This window comes from Grampus griseus (genome assembly GCF_964374135.1).
Source record: "Grampus griseus genome assembly, chromosome: 5".
NCBI classification, from domain to species: Eukaryota; Metazoa; Chordata; class Mammalia; order Artiodactyla; family Delphinidae; genus Grampus; species Grampus griseus.
Window position 1 is genome coordinate 85,787,042 of NC_138998.1, and position 19,969 is coordinate 85,807,010.

Here is a 19,969-nt window from a genome sequence, read left to right on the forward strand (position 1 = left end):
GTTAAATGCGCCATTTTCTCTCTTCAAGGTCTTCACCCAGATTGTTTCCTCTCCTAGGACACTCCTGGCCTTGCTGCTCTTATCCTGGGGCTAGTTCCTGTGTATACTTCAGACTGCAGTATATTCATCACTTCCTCCTGGGGGCCTCCCTAGACTCGCAAGTCTTCTTAAGATATCCTTGCTATAGGCTTCTTCCACCAGTAATCTCTACCTCTCATCTTACATAGCATATTGTATTATGACTGTTTGATTAAATGTCCATTTCTCCAACTAGACTGTAAGCTTTTGAAGGCAGGAAACATGTCTGTATTGATCATCACTGAATCACCAGTGCCCAGGAGAGAGCCTGGCATATGGAAGGTCATCAACATATATATATTCAACAGAATGAAAGAAATAATGAATTTCTTAGATTACCCCTCAGCATCCCTAATAACTGATGGGTCATTTTGTTTCTCCGCACCCTTATGCCATTGTTTTAGGGCTGTTAATCTATTCCTGACCAAGTCTTTCAGTGGCTGCTTTTTGCCTTCGGGATAACATTCAATGTTTAATCTTGGCATGATACATAAGGCTCATTAGCCTACTTTCCCAGCTTTATCTCCATTACTTTCTTTAAATGAAATCGATGCTTGGGTTTCCTCAAGGAAACCCTATCTCTCAGTCCTTGGTACCTCTGCATTGTGTCACACTTCTCTCTACCTGTAGCACCTGGATATTTACTAATTGCTCTTTTATGATTCAACCCAAGGGTCATCTCCTCTTGAAAGCCCAATCTACTAAGCTTTCCTCCACCTACCAGTAATGGAATAGGTACAGGTTTTCTAAGTGTTATTGTATCCTATGCATTTTTCTCCATGGTGTTTGAATTTTGGCTTTCCTCTAAGATCAGAACTTGATGAAGAGCAGGGAGAAGAATCCTATTTATCTCCATATTCACCTAATTTAACACAGCACCTTACACAAAAGGGCACTTGATAAATATCCTTTGAACAAATACTTTCCCTTTAAATGGATACATTTTTAAAGTACAGGCAATGAGAACCAAAAGAAGCAAACAAGCACCAGTAATTGTTTTTAGCCAATCTGACACGACGTGCACATATAATTCTTAGGAGGATCTATATGGACACCTCCTGCCAGGACGATCACTTAAACTCAAACCCAGGGAGGGAGAGAGGGACACTGTCTTCACCTTTATCTGTTCGGCATGTTTTTTTCATCTGGCTTCAACTGTACTTTAAGAATATTGTTTTCAGTATATAAGCCTTCAAAGCGTACATGTTCATAAAATATTCCTCTCAGTCTGCCAGAGTCTAAGATTTCTCAGTCCCATCATTAATGCAGATGCCTTCACACTCCAAGACATTTGCATTACGAGGTACAACTGCTTCCTATTTTTTTCTTTATTTAGATTTCATTAGGTCCGTACAGAGAAAAAAAATACTGACAGACTATCCCCAGAGAAGACATAATACCTTCCAGCCAACAGTTCTAGAATAATTGGAAATTAATTTTTAAAACCCTGTTCTTCTCTTAGAAAATGTCAACTGCTTAGTAGACAATGAATCAAAAAAAGAATGCCGATCTTTCGTAGATAATACAAGCTAGACACCCCCCTGAGAGCAGTGCAGGCCTCTGTGGCCAAACCCATGTGATCTGGGAGCCACCTGGAGATCTCGTAATGCCATCCTCCCAGGTATTGTTTGAGCCTCATGGGCATTCAGCAATATAACCCACATTCCTATAGATGTGAGAAAGTGGAAGGACTCCTACTTACCCACGTGCATGTAAATACTCAGACAGATTTAGTCACAGTTCTCCTCCACCTAAGTTTGGTTCTTGACATGTGTTCAAATTCTTTTCACACACACAAATACGCCCACCTATTACAATGTCCATAAAAAATCCCTTCTCTACAGGCCTGGTTTGAAACTCTAATTAGGGTTAGTCAGCATTTACAAAGTGGTTTGTGCTGTTCCCAAAGGCAAAGTTACAGGAGCTAAAGCATTTCACCACCATTCCCTCTAGTGTGCCTACAGTTATAAGCTCTTAGAGGATGGGAAGAGATGTGGAGCCAGCCTGTCACGCAGGGTAGAGGTCAGGTCAGAGCACGTGTCAGAAGCCAAATCCTCAGTCTCAGAAGCTCGTCTGAAACAGCAGCAATGCAGGTGACAGCGACAGGCTCCTAGGGTCTGAAATGTCAGTGGGCATGTCTTGCGGGATCTTTATAAAGGCGAAACAACAGCAGGCAGTAGAATTGGGGATCTCTTGAGGGTGAGGCTAAGGTCGTGGTTCAGTGTGTGCGCATTGTGTGTGTGTGTGTGTGTGTGTGTGTGTGTGTGTGTGTTGGGTGATGGGTAGTATGTGTGTGTTTGTGTGTATGTGTGGGTGATGCCTGTATCTGGAGGGACTATGAAGCTATTCCACGGCTGGGGAAGGAGTTATATATGTAAAAAGATTTGTTTAAAGGAATGCATTTTGTAATATTCCTTCTGTTCATCTGGGAACAAAATGACTAGGTTAATAGGGTAAGTGATGGGGCCAGGAGGAGAGCAGAAGCAAAGTTAGCAATATGGTCCTGTCACAGAGACTTAAATTTTTCCCAAAGGCTTTGGATGGCTGGAGATGACAAAGTTTGACAGCTGAACTAGGGATGGGAGGACAAAGTAGCTAAAGAGGATTTTCTGGCTCTCTTGATCAGCTGCCCTCAGATTGCATTTAAGACTCATTTGGTACTCACATCCTGGGCAACCCTCCATGTAGCCTTCCCTTAACTCGAAGTCCCCTTGAGGGGATGACCATTCAAGTTATCCTGATCTGATCAGACAGAGAACATTGAGCCACAGGGCTTAATTGGAAGGTCAGCTCCTTAACTAGACTACAAATTACCTGAGGGTATAGACTGCATTTTACACCTCTGTTTTTGTTGTCCATTCCAGACACAGGCTTTCAATAAATGACTATCATGATTAATTTTTTTAAAAGACACATTATTTTGTGACAGACACTGTTCTTAGCGTGCAACGTGAATTAATTTAATTCTCGCACTAACCAAATGAGGTAGTGCCATTACTATCTCTGTTTTACAGAGAACACTGAGGCACAGAGAGGTTAAGTAATTTGCCCAAGGTCACAGAGTCATGAGGGGCAGAGTTGGGATTCAAAACCAGACAGTGTGGCTTTAGCATTAATACTCTAAACCAATCCATGATTCTGCTTCTTACAGACATAGGTGATTCCTGAGTTCCTTGTGGCTTTTGTGTGATTGGGGCAGGGAAAGGATCTCAGGAAGTGATGAACCTTCTTAGAAGAGAAACCTACTAATGCAAACACTAAATCATAGCCTCTTTTTATTCCTCACCATGATCACCCAGAGGAAAAACGAAAAACAACAACAAAAACCTACTCCCACTTAAGAGGCCATTTTGATTCCGTGTGATTTTTTTCTTGATTGGGTCAGCCCTGGTAGATTTAGCTTGGTCCTTGGTTTTCCACAGCCTCAGATTCTGTAGGACAATGAGTCTCTTCTAGGGCCAACTCATGGCTCATGATATCCCCAAAGTGAAGCCCACCTAAACTTCTTGTTCCAGAAGGTATCTTGCACCCTTTTGGGTCCCCATCTCTGTGAGATGCACCTGATCCAACTTCCAGAAGCGCGATTTGAGTAATGATTCCCTACGTCCTGCCCCCGTAATGATTTTGTCTCCCTGTCGCACATGTGGGGAGTGAGTGAGGGACCACAGGAGAAGAGCTATAGAAATTGCCAAGTGGTCAAAGGCAGGACTGCATAGGAAAAGGATAGGATTCCAGAAAGGTGAAAAAGGAGAGAAGGGAATGTCATCAGCAAGATGAGAGCAGAGAACGCTCCGGGAATTGGAGAGCAGTGAGGAGGTCTGAGCAAGGGCTGACACTGGAACGGGAGAGGTCGGGATACAGGCCAGGTCAGTGGAAGGAAGGGGAACAAGAAATGAGAGCAGGCTGAGGCTGCAGCCAGACAGGAAACATGAGACGCTTACATTTGACAAGGGAAGAAGGAAGGCAGAAGGGATGCAGGGTGAAAGAACTGTTCCTAGGGCAGAAGTGACACAGAGATCTGCTTCTGACCCTTCTGACCATCTTACTCTGCCTGAGAATTTCCATTTCTAATGGGGCTCAGTGATGAGTCTTATCTAGAGCTACGGGAAAATTATGCAAAAGATAACAAGAAATGGATTGGAAAATATTCCGAGTGTTTCATACGGCATTCCCAGAAGGAGAACCTAACCTATCTGTTCAGTTTAGCTCTGATCACAATTGAAAAAGATGGTGGCTGCAAGCCACTTTTCCAGCATCCTTACTTTCCTGTTCCATGCACTAAAAGATCCACTCAGCAGTTACCAGTGACAGAGCTGCTACCCTGTACTAGGACTTAGGATTGTAAGGGGAAATAAGCCATGTTCTCTGTGTACAAGTTGTTCACAGACGATGTAGAAGACAGATACCCAGAAATAACAATGTGTGGAGAAGGGCAATGATAAAGATATTAACAAAGCATTACTGAGGGGCAGTAGAGGGAGTCCTCCAGCCATTTCCCCAATATATCTCCATCCCTTAGCTTAATTGGCTTATTTCAAGTGGAAAGCCCCCTTCCCAATCCTGACCCCCAGGCCACATTCCTTGAAATTTTTGACCATTTTTCAAATTTAAAAGCTGAAATTAATCTTTCCATTCTGTGTTTCTGTAACACTTTATTTACATCTCTGTTATAATATTCACCCCAATTAGTTTTTTAAAATCGTGTATGGTGAAGATATGTATACACATATATGTGTGTGTGTGTAAACCTCTCTATCACTAGGATGCAAGTTCATTTGATAGCTTCATCCACCTTTGGGTCTGCCACAGGCCTGAGCATGGAGGTTTCTTAAAACGTACTCAGAGTCTGTTCGATTTGAACTACTCTACAGTCGATTTTAGGATGCTAAAGTGAGAAGACCTCGCTTCCTTCTGGCAATTGTGATTCTCTGATTGCACATGCCCAAAATAATTTCTTGTTCTGAAGAGGTATAAGAGAAATGACCTTCAGACAAAAATGACCCAGTCATTCTTCTATGTTTAGAGGTGAATAGGCAAAAAACAAACAAAAAAAAACCCTTCAAACTAATCAAAGAAATTTTAATTTGGAAAGGACTCTACATTTCATTTAATCCAACATCTTAATTACAAATGAGGAAACTAAGTCCTGAGAAATTCGGATACTTCTACAGTGTCACACAGCCAGAATCAACAATATCAAATTTCGAGACCCTTACGTTCAAGGTTCTTTCCAATAAACCAAATTGTTTACCTTTGTTAAAAAGTAGGGAAAAACATGATTAAAAAAAGAGAGAGAAATAGCACTAAAATATACAGAGAAGAATTCATGGAAAAGCTGTATACATTATTGAAAAAATTTTTCCTATCAGTCCCTTTGTCCATAAAGAAAACCATGCTTTCACTAACATCAGCAAAATTGTTCGTAGCGTTCAAAGCTTTAATTTAAAAATCTGACTTTTGCAGTTTCCAGATGTTTTTACCCTTAAGGTCTCCAATTATCCTACACAGTTGGCAGGGAGAATTGTTCTGAGGTTCTTCTCCAAGATATGCCAATATGTTTGGGTGACAGTGGTCATTAACAGGTGTTCTTAACAGTTGTGGAAGTGAAATAATACATCAAGGCTTTGTTGAGAGGTGCAAGTACACTTGCTCTCTCCCATCATGACTTAGGCAAATGCAGCAGATGCACTCAGATCTGACATAGTTTACTCCATCCCGGTTCTGCTATTAATGTCAGAACCCCTGCCTTTTTCCTGCCCTTTCCCGCATCACTCCTACCCTACTCCCACACTGACAGAGCTGACCCAATATTACAGACGCCCTGGGGCGGCACACGCAAGCACACATGCACATACAGAATAGGTCTAAGCTCTAAATTTGAATTGAAAACTTACTGGATTCCAATTCCAAATAGGAATAACTTACTGGGTTCCAGTATATATATATATATATATATATATATATATATATATATATATATATATATATATATATATGGATATATATATACACATATATGAAAATTATATATTTATATTACAGATATATAATATGTACACACATCTGTGTGTATATCTAGCTAGATAGTGATTTATAATTGCTCAGGCAAAAACCACCTAGTTTTAAAAATTCTTTCATTTGCTGCAGAGGATAGTCTGTGAAAACTGGTTTTCAGTTAGAGAATTCTCCCCCCTCCCCCCAGCTGCTCTGCACTTCCCAAGGCCTCCTTAGGGGCACAGGGACAGTGCGTGGGTTTTGGAGCCAGCTACACAGGGGCTTAAATATTAGTTCTGCTGTTTACTACTTGTGTGATCTTGAGAAAATTACTTAACCTCTCTGGACAATAATTTTCTTATTTCTAAAATGAGGCTGTTCCTACCCATCTTGGAGGTGTAAGGATTTGAGGTAATGTATGCCAGTGGGTGCTGTATGGGACTGCTCAGGAAATAATAGCTATTATGATGAAGGTGATGATGACAGGGAAGAGGAAGAAAAGAAGAGGGAGCAACATGGTGGCCTTCACTTCCTGAATGCTGTCTGTATTTCAGAACCTCTCAGTGAGTCTTGGCAGAACTCGACTGCCAGTCCTTAGCCGGGGAATATTCAGCTTGAAGTAGGGAAGAGAGAGCCAGTGGTGAGGCAGGGGTGCAGGGGTGGGGGAGGAGGGGGCATGGCTGCCACGTAATATGTGATTTTCCTGTCTTGAGCTATATATATATATATATATATATATACACACATACACTCATGTTCCTTCCGCTGCTGGGAATAAGGCATTCATAGCAATGAGTGCCATATCTTTTGAGGAGTCAAGGACTTTTTTTTTTTTGCTTAGAAGGACTGGACTTCACAAAGCAGGGTGAATAAACTCCTGTGTTCCCACGGTGGCTAACCACAGAATTTCCAGCAGGCCCCACCATTGACAAACTCTGGCAATTCTAGTAACCGGGAGATACCCTAGAGATTGCAGAACAAACGCCCAGCTCCTTTCTGGAGTCATGGGGTCAGAGTGCACAGCCACACCATGGGCAGAGCTGCTGCTGTGGTTTGAACTGTCCAAAGTACAACAGGAAGGAGGAAGCCCCAGCCTACCCAGACGTGCTCCAATGATAGAGCCATTAAGCGCCTGCCTAAGATGCCATTCTGTTTGCAAACACATACTATTTGCTGTAGCACCTGACAAAACAATTCCATCAGAAAGACATATGACTCATGTTAAAAGATGCCTGTGCAACATTTCAGCGATGACTCCACAGGCATCAATTAAACATGGAAAAGACCTGTTCTGAAGCATGACCATATGGCATTTCCCAAGGAGCTGTAGTCAATGGCTGATAAAACACAAGTGATCATACCTATAAAGAGATTTAGCAACCCTCTCCTTGCTCAAAAGCAACAAGAGCCCATGAGGACAATGAACCTGGAACCTCCAAAAGAAGAGGCGACTAAGGAAAGGCTGCATCTGAAGCCAGCATGGCTCTTCCTCATGCATAGAAAGCAAAGACCTGGGGTTGCGTGAGGTCGTCTTGTCTGCCACCAAAAGCAGACTGATCCCAGGGATGGCTGGGAGTTTTTCTGGTAGTCTAGGGGTGAAGTCAATTGTTATGTCTACAGGTGAGAGAAAGGACTGGCAGTGGTCCATTCCCCTGCTCCTGGGAGTGCTCGCCAAGCATCAGAATCTAGGACTTTGCCCAGCACATGAGACCAAGTTCACTGTAGTCCAAACCTCCTTCCCTAGAAACCAAGCTTTAACCAGCTTTTGAATGGAAGGAAGAGGACACACTTAACAAATCTAATGAGAGTGATGTCACAGTACAAAAGCCCCAGGGGAGAGCGAGTGGCTGGTGCAGGAGTGCTTTTCAAGGCTTCGGTTCTAGATCAGCCAGGCAGACACCTGTATATATATATAGACAAAGCTTCAAACACCACCACCTCATCACACCTAATGCCTGCTTGTGATGAGCACCTGCATTCTCAATTTCTGTCTTTTCCAACAACAATAATATGTGTCTTTATACTCAGTCCTAGTTCTGAACCTCTTCTTAAATGCTAACATGTTTCTTGTTTCTCTGCTATGAAAGGTCAAATAAGTGAGAAAGGAAATACTTTACAGTGTTAATGTTGATCCAGATCTACAACTGTTAATGACTTTTTACTCATTACCCTTGATCTTTCCTTTTAATTTTGAGTGATTCAAGAAACGCACCCCTCACATACCCTGGCCCCAACATTAAGAAGGTAATGTTCTTAGAGTCAGTCTATCAAGTAAAAACAAAACAAAACAAAAAGACCCCAACAAACAAAAAATGGCGCTTCCATTCTCGACTCCCTTTTGCCAATGATGCAGCGTACTTAAATCTCTTTACAGCAGCTGCTTCAGTGTTAAGTTTTTAGTTAGAAATAAGAAAGAGGTTTAGTTAAGGTCACTGACAATTATTTTCTCAGCACAATAGAAAAGCAGCCCAACCCATTAACAACACTAAAATGGCAGAAGCAAACACAGTGGGAACAAGTAAGAACAGAAGAATACCTGGGATTGCCAGATTGGAAAGGGGGACGTTGTGGAGGAGAGGAGGGAGCGAGGCCATCCAGTCAGCATTGCAGACCTCCAATGTCTTTGTCCCGCTGGGACTGGGGGAGCAGATGGTCCCCATCCTGAGTTTCCTCCTTACCTTCCTAACTGCTAGCATCCCTTTCTATCAGTCAACTGCTGAGGCTCAGCCCAGGGCCACTCACTCAGCGATCATAATTGCCCGGGCTCTCTAACACTTCAGGGCCACCTTTGTCACACCAGTCTTGCCGAAAGGCCTTTCTGCCGGGGGAGACGGGGCAAAGACGTGGTTTCCTAGCCCCTCAGCACCTGCAGTCCGCACCCTCTCCGGCCCAGCCGCTGTTCCCTTAATCTGCTTAGATTCGGCTCCGTTAAACTTCTTACGTTCCCCCTCTGGAGCCAGGGAAAGGTAGGCCCCTCGAGATAAATCTTACAGAAACTGAACGTCCTACGAGCAGCCACGCCCAGAGCCACTCACACTACAGGTACCCACACGGCAGAAAGACACGCCGGTGGGTCTACATACACGTGAGCGCCCGGACGCACCATCCTCAGCCTGATTTACGCTTTTATGTCTGTCACTGGGCTGGCACATAAGCTGGGCCTGCCTGCTCTCCCTCCACCGGCTCCTCGCACAGGTTCCGCTGCCCTGTGGCTTCCAGAAGGCGCTCAGAAGTGTAACGCAGAAGGCGCTCAGAAGTGTAACCTGCGGCGCCCGGACTCCCGGCGGCCCCGCCCCACACTGCCGGGCAGATTTGCCGGGAGACGCGGCTCGTGATTGGCCGCTGGCGGAGAGCGCTCCGATTGGCCCGCGCCCTCTGAGCGGCGCCCACCCCTCCGATGCCCGGCCTCCCTTGCTCTGTTACTCCGGCCTTCAAATGGGTAGACGGCCGCCGGTGCAGCCTGCACGCTTGGACCAGTCAGGTCTTGGATCGGACAAGTCTTTCCACGGGCCTTTCACGCTGTCAGCACTCAGAGGTTAAATGCAACCATACGATTCCTTCCTTCTTTCCCCTACACACACACACACACGCACGCACGCACGCACACACACAATGACAATTACACAGAGAGTATTACATTTTCAATAAACCACATAGGCAGCAGAAATATGAGAGGTAAAGAGGCTGAGAGGCTGAGAAAGGTGCAGTATATCATATTTGGACGACAACATCAAGGGTGGTTTGTGTTTCAACCATTACCTAATTAAGGTTCTCGTACACACCACTTATTCCCATTTCACAGAGAAGGAAATAATGATACTTTGCATTTTTATTGTCTGTTGTTTGGAACCTTTCTCCAAATTCTTTGTCCCATTTGCTCTTCAGAGTATCCCTATAAGGCAGGGGGGGTTGGTGGTATGACCCCCTTTTCATAGACGAAATCAAAGTTTGGCGGCCTTGTGGGAGCAGTTCATGTGGTGGCACTATTTGGAAATCCCATTTTGGAATGAGATCCTCGAGCCCTGAGGCTTGTAGGCATAGAAACCCATTTCTCTGCTTTCTGCAGTGTTCCCTGCGCTTTCAAATGGTCCCTTTCCACGGTGTAAACTATAGGGTCTTTAATGATAAGAGAATTTTGCACACGGATAATCACAGGAACACCTTGGCAAACAGGCAAATCAAGAAAATCACCCTGACCTTGACGGTGGGGTCCTGGAGGGCTTCAGGCCAGGCAGCGCCTCAGTGACTTAGGAGGGCTTACGGGAACAGGAAGGAGCAGCCTGTGTGCCAAGAGAAGACTGACGGCTCGTGTACAGACAGACCCGCAGGTCCGCTGATACTGTCACCGAATGGCCCTGCCTCATCTCCAAGGTAAGTACACAGCAGCAATGCAGCTACTTTTCTATACACATAACTGCTGTTGCATAGTGCCCTCTTTTGACATCTTATTAAATTTCCTCTTCTGGGCTATTATTAACATTCATTTAAGCCTGCTTTTTCAGCCTTTTGAGCTGTGTAATATTACCAAAAGTTGTGTTTGTTTGTTTCCTGGAGGAGTATACCTTGGTTAATAAAAAGACCGTCTACACTATTCATCATATAGCTTCTGATTCTTAAAGAGCACTACAGTGTAGTGCTGTACCTATTGGGAATATGTCACCTAGCTGTTTTGTTCAATGAAATGCCACCCCCCCCCCATCACACTATAGATTTACTTTTGAAATGTCACCTTTCTGGGCTTCCCTTGAACTTAAAAAAATTTTTTTTTTAAATCTCAACATAAAATTATATGAAAGCTGCCTAAGGCAAACAAAAAGTGTTCTTTAAGCTTTACTGTGGAATGTCAATTTCAGTGACTTTTTTTTCTTATTTTTCAGCTCTTAATGGAAGGAAGGCACAGAATAAGAAAGCATTAAACATTAGACTTAGAGTCATCATTGTGTGAGAACTTGAAAACAAGAGAAGTGGAACGAGTTCACAATGAGACGTTTTGCACACCTGACAGCTTTCAGTCAAAACTACTTGGTTTGTCTAAGAAAACATTTCAAAAGAAGGCAGCACGCTCTCCATATATTCTTGAGTCAGTCCTGGAAGAAATTTTTCAAGTGAAAACACAGGCTCTAGTGCAGTACTTGGCATATAGCAGGTGTTCTATAAATATTTGTTAGAAGGAGGGAGATGCTTGGTAAAACATGCTCTGCTGGGTTCTAGGTAGTACCTTAGAGCAGTGCTTTCTAACCTTTAATGTGCAAAGCAACCATATTCTGATTGAGTTGGTCTGAGATGGGCCTGAGACTCTGCATTTCTAACAAGATTCTAGCTGACGCTGATGCTCCTGGTTCAGACCACACCTTGAGTAGCAAGGCCTTAGGAAACAGCTCACGTTTGCTAGGTGGGAATGTGTACTCCGTTTTCACTCTCCTTTCCAAGGTTTTATAATATTTTTATATCACTTTTATAATGAAAAAATAAATTTGCATTAAAATCCCAGCTAAGAATTTCTAAGTATTAGAGAATAATTTTTCTGTCACATAATGTAATGGAAACCAAATTATGAGTGGGATGTTTATACTATGCCACAATTGCTTTGGGAAAACCATATAATTTTAAAATAAAAATTAATATTTACAATTTGGATAGTTAATATTTTCTTATATACTGTCTTATGAAATTTATCAGAGAGGAAACTAAATTAATAGAAGGACTGAAATTTTAAAACAAGTCAATTTTAATTAGCAATTACCACCAAGGGAGTGTTTATCATGTACAAATCATTTTGATAGGTGCTAGGAATGGAAGAAAAGTTAAACAAAAGTTGGTAACTGATGAACCTCAGATGATATATAATCCAGGAGAAAAGAGAATCAAATATGTGAATTACAAAATTTAACATGAGGCTGAATGAAGGGATAATAGAGGTACATGTGGAGGACAATAAAGAAGTATATATTTGATGGGGGAAGGGCCACAGGATGCATTATTAGAGGAGGTGACATTCAAGCCAGGTCCGGAATTCTGAGAAAAGTTTCTGCAAGTGGAAAATGGGTGGAGGGTTTTGGCGTGGGAAAGAGACTGTGTAGCTGAGAAAATGTAAGCAAAGCTATGACAATGAATGGGAGATGTGAGAAACAGAAAACACACAAGAGTGGCAGCACGTGGGATATGTGGGAAATACAATTCATTTACTCTCACTGAACCATCACAAGAGCCCAATGAGTTAGCTACTATTCCTATCCCCATTTTACAAAGGACACCGAAGCTTAGAGGCTACATAACTCTGCCCAAGAGCTAATAGCTAGTTAGTGGCAGAGCTGTGACTCCAGTCTCTTGATCATTGTGCCAGTGGCTTCTCATTATATGTTACCCATTATTTTTGTAAACCTGGTAAAGGATGTTTATGACCAAAGTACATTAAAGAGTTTGGACATTTTTTTTCCTATGGATAAAACGGGCCACTGCAGATTTTTGAGAAGGGGAGTAAAATGATTGACATTGTATTTTAGGAAGACAACTCCGGCATAATGAAGAATTGTTGGAGAAATACAACAATTTCAGGTAGACCATTGAAATTGGTTATCTAAGCAGGAAAAAAGTGAGAAAGCACGCAGAAGCTCTGGCACACAGAGACTCAATGCATGGCCTTCTAAACTATGGTGTTTGCCTCTTCTTTCCCACTTCTTATCTCCAAGGATCTATGACTCTAAGGCCCAAGTGGACAGCCTGACTGTCTCTGGAATTATTTTCATCACTTGAAAGTCTCACCAAATTGTTCATCCATTTTTAGTATATGCAACCAAACCTGTTTCTATGAGTACATCTACAAATTTTGTTTCCCTTTCTGGAAATGTTTTTCTCCATTACTTGATCAAGGACCCTATTGAATTCCTGAAGAGGTGACTGCAGTCTTTACCCTTTCTTGGAGGCTACATTATATTCTGGAAATTTTTAAGATCGTTCATTTTCATATGAATCATTTCATAAATGAGTACTGATGGTCCCAGAGCAAGTCCCTAAACAGCTTTCCATCTGGACATGTCTGGTTGGCAGGGCAAGATGGCCTGGATTTCACTTGACTGAAGGCACCCTCAAAGCTTCAGAGGAAATGCACTGACTTAATGAGACTGTGGCTGGGCTGTCTCTGGCTCCACACCTAGGACCCTGTGCTGACTTCCCTCCCAGTCTGTGTGCTAGATGAGAAAGGAACAGACCTTGAATAGCATTAGAACTAGACACGTGTTTGTTCCAGGGACATTGCCTGGAGATGAGAGAGTTTGTACGATGTTTTGAGTTCCATAGCGATGTCCCATTCACAATTTTTTTCCTGGCTGGAGGGTGTGGGGAGGGTGAGGAACTGAAATGAGGAGCCAGATAAATGAAAGATGAGATGGGAGTGTAAGCCTGCTTTGTTTTGTGCCTCATAACAGCAGAGTTTATCTCTACTCATTCCCAACCTCCTTTCCCCAATTCAAGCCCCCCAAACTATGTGATAAAGGATCAGAGTAGAATGAGGAAATGTCACCAATATGGGTGGTACTGGGAAACATGATGATAGCAGCAACAACTACTCTGAGGAAGAGTGACATCATTGTAGCAGCCAGGGCTATTCAGGAGCCTCCATGGAAAGGGAGGTCACCAAGCATAATGCCTTGTGAACACATATGATATACCTCAGACATTCCTGACATCAGGAATGAGTCAGGAGCTGGGGGTCAGTTATTTTATGGATTAGGGCTAGAGCCAGAGACCACATGGTTGTGACCCAGATCCTGATCATATCCAGGTGAGTGTCTTTAAGAACCTGAGTAAGAAAGCAGCAGCAGGGCTTCCCTGGTGGCGCAGTGGTTGAGAGCCCACCTGCTCACGCAGGGGACGCGGGTTCATGCCCTAGTCCGGGAGGATCCCACATGCCGCGGAGCGGCTGGGCCCGTGAGCCATGGCCGCTGAGCCTGCACGTCCGGAGCTGTGCTCTGCAACGGGAAAGGCCACAACAGTGAGAGGCCCGCGTACCGCAAAAAAAAAAAAAAAAAAGCAGCAGCAGCTAAAACAGGAAGTCGTCATATGTGGCATCACCTCATGCCCACCCAGTATTTGTGGCCCACAACCGGGATTCTGTCATGAAACAAGAGTGAATGTAGCAGTAACAGCCCTAAGATTGTTCCTGCAGATGTGAAAGCTTGGTGATCAGGAAGATCCTCGGAGCTCCTCTGCCTTTTATAGCTATTAGACATCAAGTGTTTCTGGTACATTTAAAGATTTCCTTTAACAACACAGTGTTGCTATAATACTTTTGAGAGAAGCTAATAACAAGTGATGATTGTAAAATTAGTTTAATGTACATTTATTCCTTCTAGCACACCATATTCCTGCACCCTCTTCTATTCCCCCTTCCCACCCACCCCTTTCACCAAAAAAGGGTAACTGAGAGAAGCTCCAGGCCTTTATTTTTCCAGCTAGTCAGCTGCAAAGTGCCTGATCTAATATGCTATGGAGCCACCTTCTGGTAGTAAAGGCACACTTCACACACACAGTAAGTACGTTTCCCTTCCTTTACCCTAAAAAAAAAAAGTTTCCACATCACCATCACCAATAGGAACAGCTGGGAGCTTATGTAAATACAGACTCCTGGGTCACACTCCAACCCTACTGAATCAGATCCCCTGGGGGTGGCATCTTTCTTCTGTCTTTTAAAAAAAAGCTCCCCGAGGGATTTTTATGTCCCACATGCTTTAGATCAAGACCTTGAAATATCAATCAATTTCTCTTAAAAAAAAAAAAAAAGAATAGGTAGAATGACAGTTCTTATCCACGTTGTGTATAAGTTTAAGCAAGCAGAGAAAAATATTTCCATTTAACCGGCAGGAACACGGAACTGCTCTCTTTACTTACCCCACCCCAAGGTTCTTGGAATATGACAGTGGTATCAGCTGTCAGGAGAACTGTATGTACTCGCATATATCTTCATAATTACTTGACCTTCCATCGCAATTAGAATGACCTCTGTACATTTGTTATTCATTTAGCAAATAATGACCTGATTCTGCATTTTGCGTTGCTGAAACCAGTTGGAAATACCATGTTGCCACATCACCCAAGCAGTCAATAGCACGTTAATTGAGAGCAGATATTATCATTCTTTCCCAACTTTATTATTAAAATTACAAGTTTGCAGAAACAACTTCCACCAACACAAATAATTCTTTTTTTTTTTTGCACTCTAATCCTAGGTTTATTCAACACAATTCTTTTCTCTACACAACAAAGTACAAACACAATATTATCTAAAATGCTACGAAACTCAAAACAGGAAATGTATAGTACTGATCGTACAATAAAAGCCAAAAAAGCAATGTACACGCTGCCAAAGTAACCTGCACGACCACCATGAAGACCAACACAACGGGGGCTTCTGTGATGACCCGGCAGAGCTGGCTCTCAACTTACCAGTTTCAGAGAGAAAGGGAGACGTGGGTTTGTCTGTGTGTGTGTGTGCACGCACATGAGTACACGTGAAAAGAACCATTTTGGGTATTTGGCCCTAGAGGTCAGAAGAGGACTCGAGCAGGGGAGCAGGGCCAGGCTAACAGGAATGGCAGCTGCACACCCTTTCCTGTGGGACCCCGAGGCCAACAGGTTAGGGCACGACCAGCCCACCAGATGGGCCCCACGTCATCTGTGGAATGGGAAAACATGCTCCCAGGCTGGGGCTGTATCACCTCCTGGAGCCCCCTGCTCATCCCTGCTGGCTTTGCCACTAAACTGACTCTCAAGAACTAGAAATGTGGAAGCTTTCTAGTCAGAAAACTGGAGGGCATCATTATAAGCACGACCCCAAACCAACAACACTCCTGCAGCCGGAACTCTGCCACCAGGGGAAATGTAGCAATTACTGCCTTCACCTTCGAAGCCTGCCCCTGAGTGACGGATTTCTTTCCTACTGATCCTCCTTCTGCTAGAAAAGTGACAAAAGTGAGTTGGATGGGATACAAGTCACGGGGCAGAGCTTCGGTGGCCCTGCTTATCGGGAGGAGTTGGAGCTGGAGCGGCTCCTGTGGTGGCGGCGGCCAGGGGAGCGGGATCGCCAGCGCACAGGGGACCTGCGCCAAGGGGAACGTGACCTTCGTCTCATCCGTGGGGGTGACCTGCGCCCCCTTATCTTTAGAGCGATCCTTGGACGTCTCATCAGAGCGGTCTTTGCGTTTGGCAGGAGAAGGAGCCATCTTCCCGCCGCCGCGACTTCCTTCCGCTCCTAATTCTTTTTAAAAAAACAAAGGAAATAAATTTCAAAGTAAATATAAATAATGAATCGTTAGTGTTTTTCCCTTATCCACTCTCTCAATGTTAGGTTACAGTCAAAACCCTTAGTATGTTTCTTGGACTTTCGAGGATTTGGTTTCAAAGGGTTCTGATCTGCTTAAGTCTCTGCAGCTAGGTCCCCACCTCAGCCACATGTCTTGCTGCACCCTTCCTAAACTCTGCCCACAGCTCCTGCTTCCTTTTAGTAGCAAAAGTAGAGAAAGTAAAGTTTATCCCACACGTCCTTCTGTTTCAGCCAAGTATAAGGAAGAATGTTCTAGAAGTCCGAGTTAGGCATAATGAAGTAGGGAGGAAATGAGTCCCTATGACTCCAAGCTGAGTTTGGTAACAATAAGACAGTAAGGTGCTGGAAGCATCGATGGAAGACTGAACTACGCAGCTTTACGGTCTTTCCAGCCATATTCTGTTTTTTCCCTCCACCAGCTGTAAAACCGTATCTTTACACACGGAAGCCATTCCTTCCTCTCCTCTTTATTACACTGATTTACTCAAATCTTTGACTTCTTTTGCTGGGCCTGGGATTACAGGAACATCTTTTCTATAAATACGGAACTGATATTCTAAAGTCATGCTGCTACCAGCAAAAACTTGAGTTTTGGTTTCGGGAGTAGTTTTCTAATAAGGCCTTTATATTGGTTATACACTGTAGCCTCTGGGACAGCTCAAAATTTTCTCTACCCCCCTCCCCACGTTCAGCACCCAGGATGAGATGCTCCGACCTCAGGAAGCTAGTCTCAGAAAACACTTAGTGGCGTTCTCAGCATGGGGAGCGTGAATGGCCAAGATGGGAGTCACTTTGGTGCCTCCAACACCTCCATGGTGGTAGGACTGATGTGTGTGTGGTCCTAGGGCAGAACTCCCCACATCTCCACCTGAGATGTCCTAACCCTGGAGAAGGGTAACTTCACACTGCCCGGAGCTCCATATGGCAAGCACTTATCCTGGCATTTCTTTCAAGTTGCATTTTTTTTTTACAAATTCATTTAAATTTTGTTGTATATACAGACAGCTCATACAACTCAATAACAGAAAAACAAACAACCCAATCAAAGGGTGGGCAGAAGACCTAAGAAGACATTCATCCAAAAAAAGACATACAGATGGCCAATAGCCACATGAAAAGATGCTCAACATTGCTAATTACTAGAGAAATGCAAATCAAAACTACAGTGAGGTACCACCACACACTGGTCAAAATGGTCATCAAAAGAAGTCTACAAATAACTAATGCTAGAGAGAGTGTGGAGGAAAGGGAATCCTCCTACACTGTTGCGGGGAAGGTAAGTTGGTGCAGCCACTATGGAAAACAGTATGGAGATTCCTCAAAAAACTAAAAATAGAGTTGCCATATGACCCAGCAATCCCACTCCTGGGCATATATCTGGAAAAAACCACAATTTGAAAAGATACATGCACCCCAGTGTTCACTGCAGCACTATTTACAATAGCCAAGACATGGAAGCAAACTAAATGCCACTGACAGATGAATGGATAAAGAAGATGTGGTACATATAAATGCCACTGACAGATGAATGGATAAAGAAGATGTGGTACACATATACAGTGGAATACTACTCAGCCATAAAAATGAGTGAAATAATGCCATTTGCAGCAACATGGATGGACCTAGAGATTATTATACTAAGTGAAGTAAGAAAGAGAATGACAAATACCACTTGATATCACTTATATATGGAATCTAAAATATGATACAGATGAACTTATTTATGAAACAGAAACAGACTCAGAGAACAGACTTGTGGTTGAGGGCATTCCAGTCAACAGAGGTGTTCACAGCCTGCATTTCCTTAACTGCAAGTTTTGATTTGACCATTACACCAAAGCAACACAACAGACTAAAAAGTTTGGCCTCAGTAATATAGAATATCTTCAGATTATTTATTGAATAAACACACATTGCTCAAGCTGTTTACTAAAAATTTGGAGAGTTGAATAAAGTTCTCTAGGAGAAGAAGGGGAAGTGATTGCTGAGTCTTCTGCCCCCCACTCTGCCTGGGGGGTCCCCAGTAGGAAGGTTGACCCGGAGCTTGCATCCACCACTGCCCTGTGTGCGGGATCTTGCCCCAGGGACTGCTTTAACTGTGAATTGTTTCCACAATTTCTACTAAGGTGTCAACAGAAAACACTGCCTAAGGGTTTGAGTAGGAGCTGCAGTTTCTTTCTTGGGTGAATTCTGGAGAGACAGCTTAAGTCTCCTTCGATATAAAATAGTTTAATGGTGAGAGGAAAAGTTTGCCCTGGAGTTTTGGGGAAACCTAAGGGCTCTCTTCATTTCCTTAAGAAAGAAAAATTGATTGAAGTTTTGGTGTGTCCCAGCCAGTACCTAAGGCAGAATAAGTGAGACCCAGAAATGAAACAAAAACAGTGAACTTGCAGGAGTAATCCTCATTTATTTTCACCTGAACTTTGAGATTAAATAACACTCAGGGACAGAGAAAGAAAGCTCTTCCAAATAAAGAGATCTTTGCATCTTGTCATACTAACGGCTGCAATGTGTAAGAAAATAGGCTGGTTTTGAGTCAATTAACTAATATTTACTAGGGTCTTACTTAAGTACTTTTTTTCCCCTTAAACTTTCTATTTGGAAATAATTTCAAACTTTGAAAAAGTTTGCAAAAAGAAAAAGAGTAAAGGGCTTCCCTGGTGAAGCAGTGGTTGAGAGTCCGCCTGCCGATGCAGGGGACACGGGTTCGTGACCCGGTCCAGAAGGATCCCATGGCTGGGCCCATGAGCCATGGCCGCTGAGCCTGCGCATCCAGAGCCTGTGCTCCACAACGGGAGAGGCCACAACAGTGAGAGACCCGCGTATCGCAAAAAAACAAAAGAGTTAAAAAAAACCCTCCACATATTGCCTTTACCTAGATTCATCTATTGTTAACATTTTTATCATCTGCTTTTCTCACTCTCTGCATGTATATGTACATATGCATGCATGTATCTATGTGTGTATGTGTATTACATATACATGTGCACATACCCACTAGGAGTAAGTTATGTATACATCATGGCCATTTACCTTAAATACTTCAGTGTGCATTTCCGAAGAATAGGAATATTCTCTTACTTAACCACAGCAGAGTTATCGATACTTCTTTATCTAGTCTTCTGCCCCTATTCTAGTTTTGTCAGCTCATCTGACAAATGTCAGATCTGATTTGCCAGATTTGTCACATCTGATTTGCCAGATTTCCTTTGTAGCTTTAATCCCCCTCCAGTAAAGGATCCAGTCTAGAGCAAGACAGTGCAATTAACTTGCCATGTCTTTTTAGCTTTCTTTAATCTGGATTTTTTTTGCCTTTAGACATTCCTTATTTTGTCTATTTGATGTTGCTTTGTGACTGGATTCAGTTTATTCATTCTCTGCCTTAATACTGCAAAGGGAATATTGTGTCCTTCCGAAGGTATCACATCTGACGGAGCAGGATGTCCATTTGTCCCTCACAGATGTTAATTTTGACCACTTGGTCAAGTTGTCTAATTTCTCCACTATATAATTACTGCTGCTTTTTACCCCCTTGTAACTAATAAGCATACTTCAGGGAGACCATTAGAGACCATGCAA

The 19,969-nt window shown here is 43.1% G+C and overlaps 1 protein-coding gene across 1 annotated transcript in view; it reads right to left on the reverse strand.

The window, feature by feature from the left end:
* PLCXD2 (phosphatidylinositol specific phospholipase C X domain containing 2) overlaps positions 1 to 8,768 on the reverse strand; it is a gene marked incomplete at both ends in the record, with an annotated part of 43,059 nt that extends 34,291 nt beyond the window's left edge. Inside the window, one exon of the mRNA XM_082654388.1 lies at positions 8,609 to 8,768. Within this exon, the coding sequence (XP_082510514.1) occupies positions 8,609 to 8,768 (160 nt within the window). The remainder of the gene's footprint in view (positions 1 to 8,608) is intronic.
* Positions 8,769 to 19,969: the final 11,201 nt, after the last annotated feature.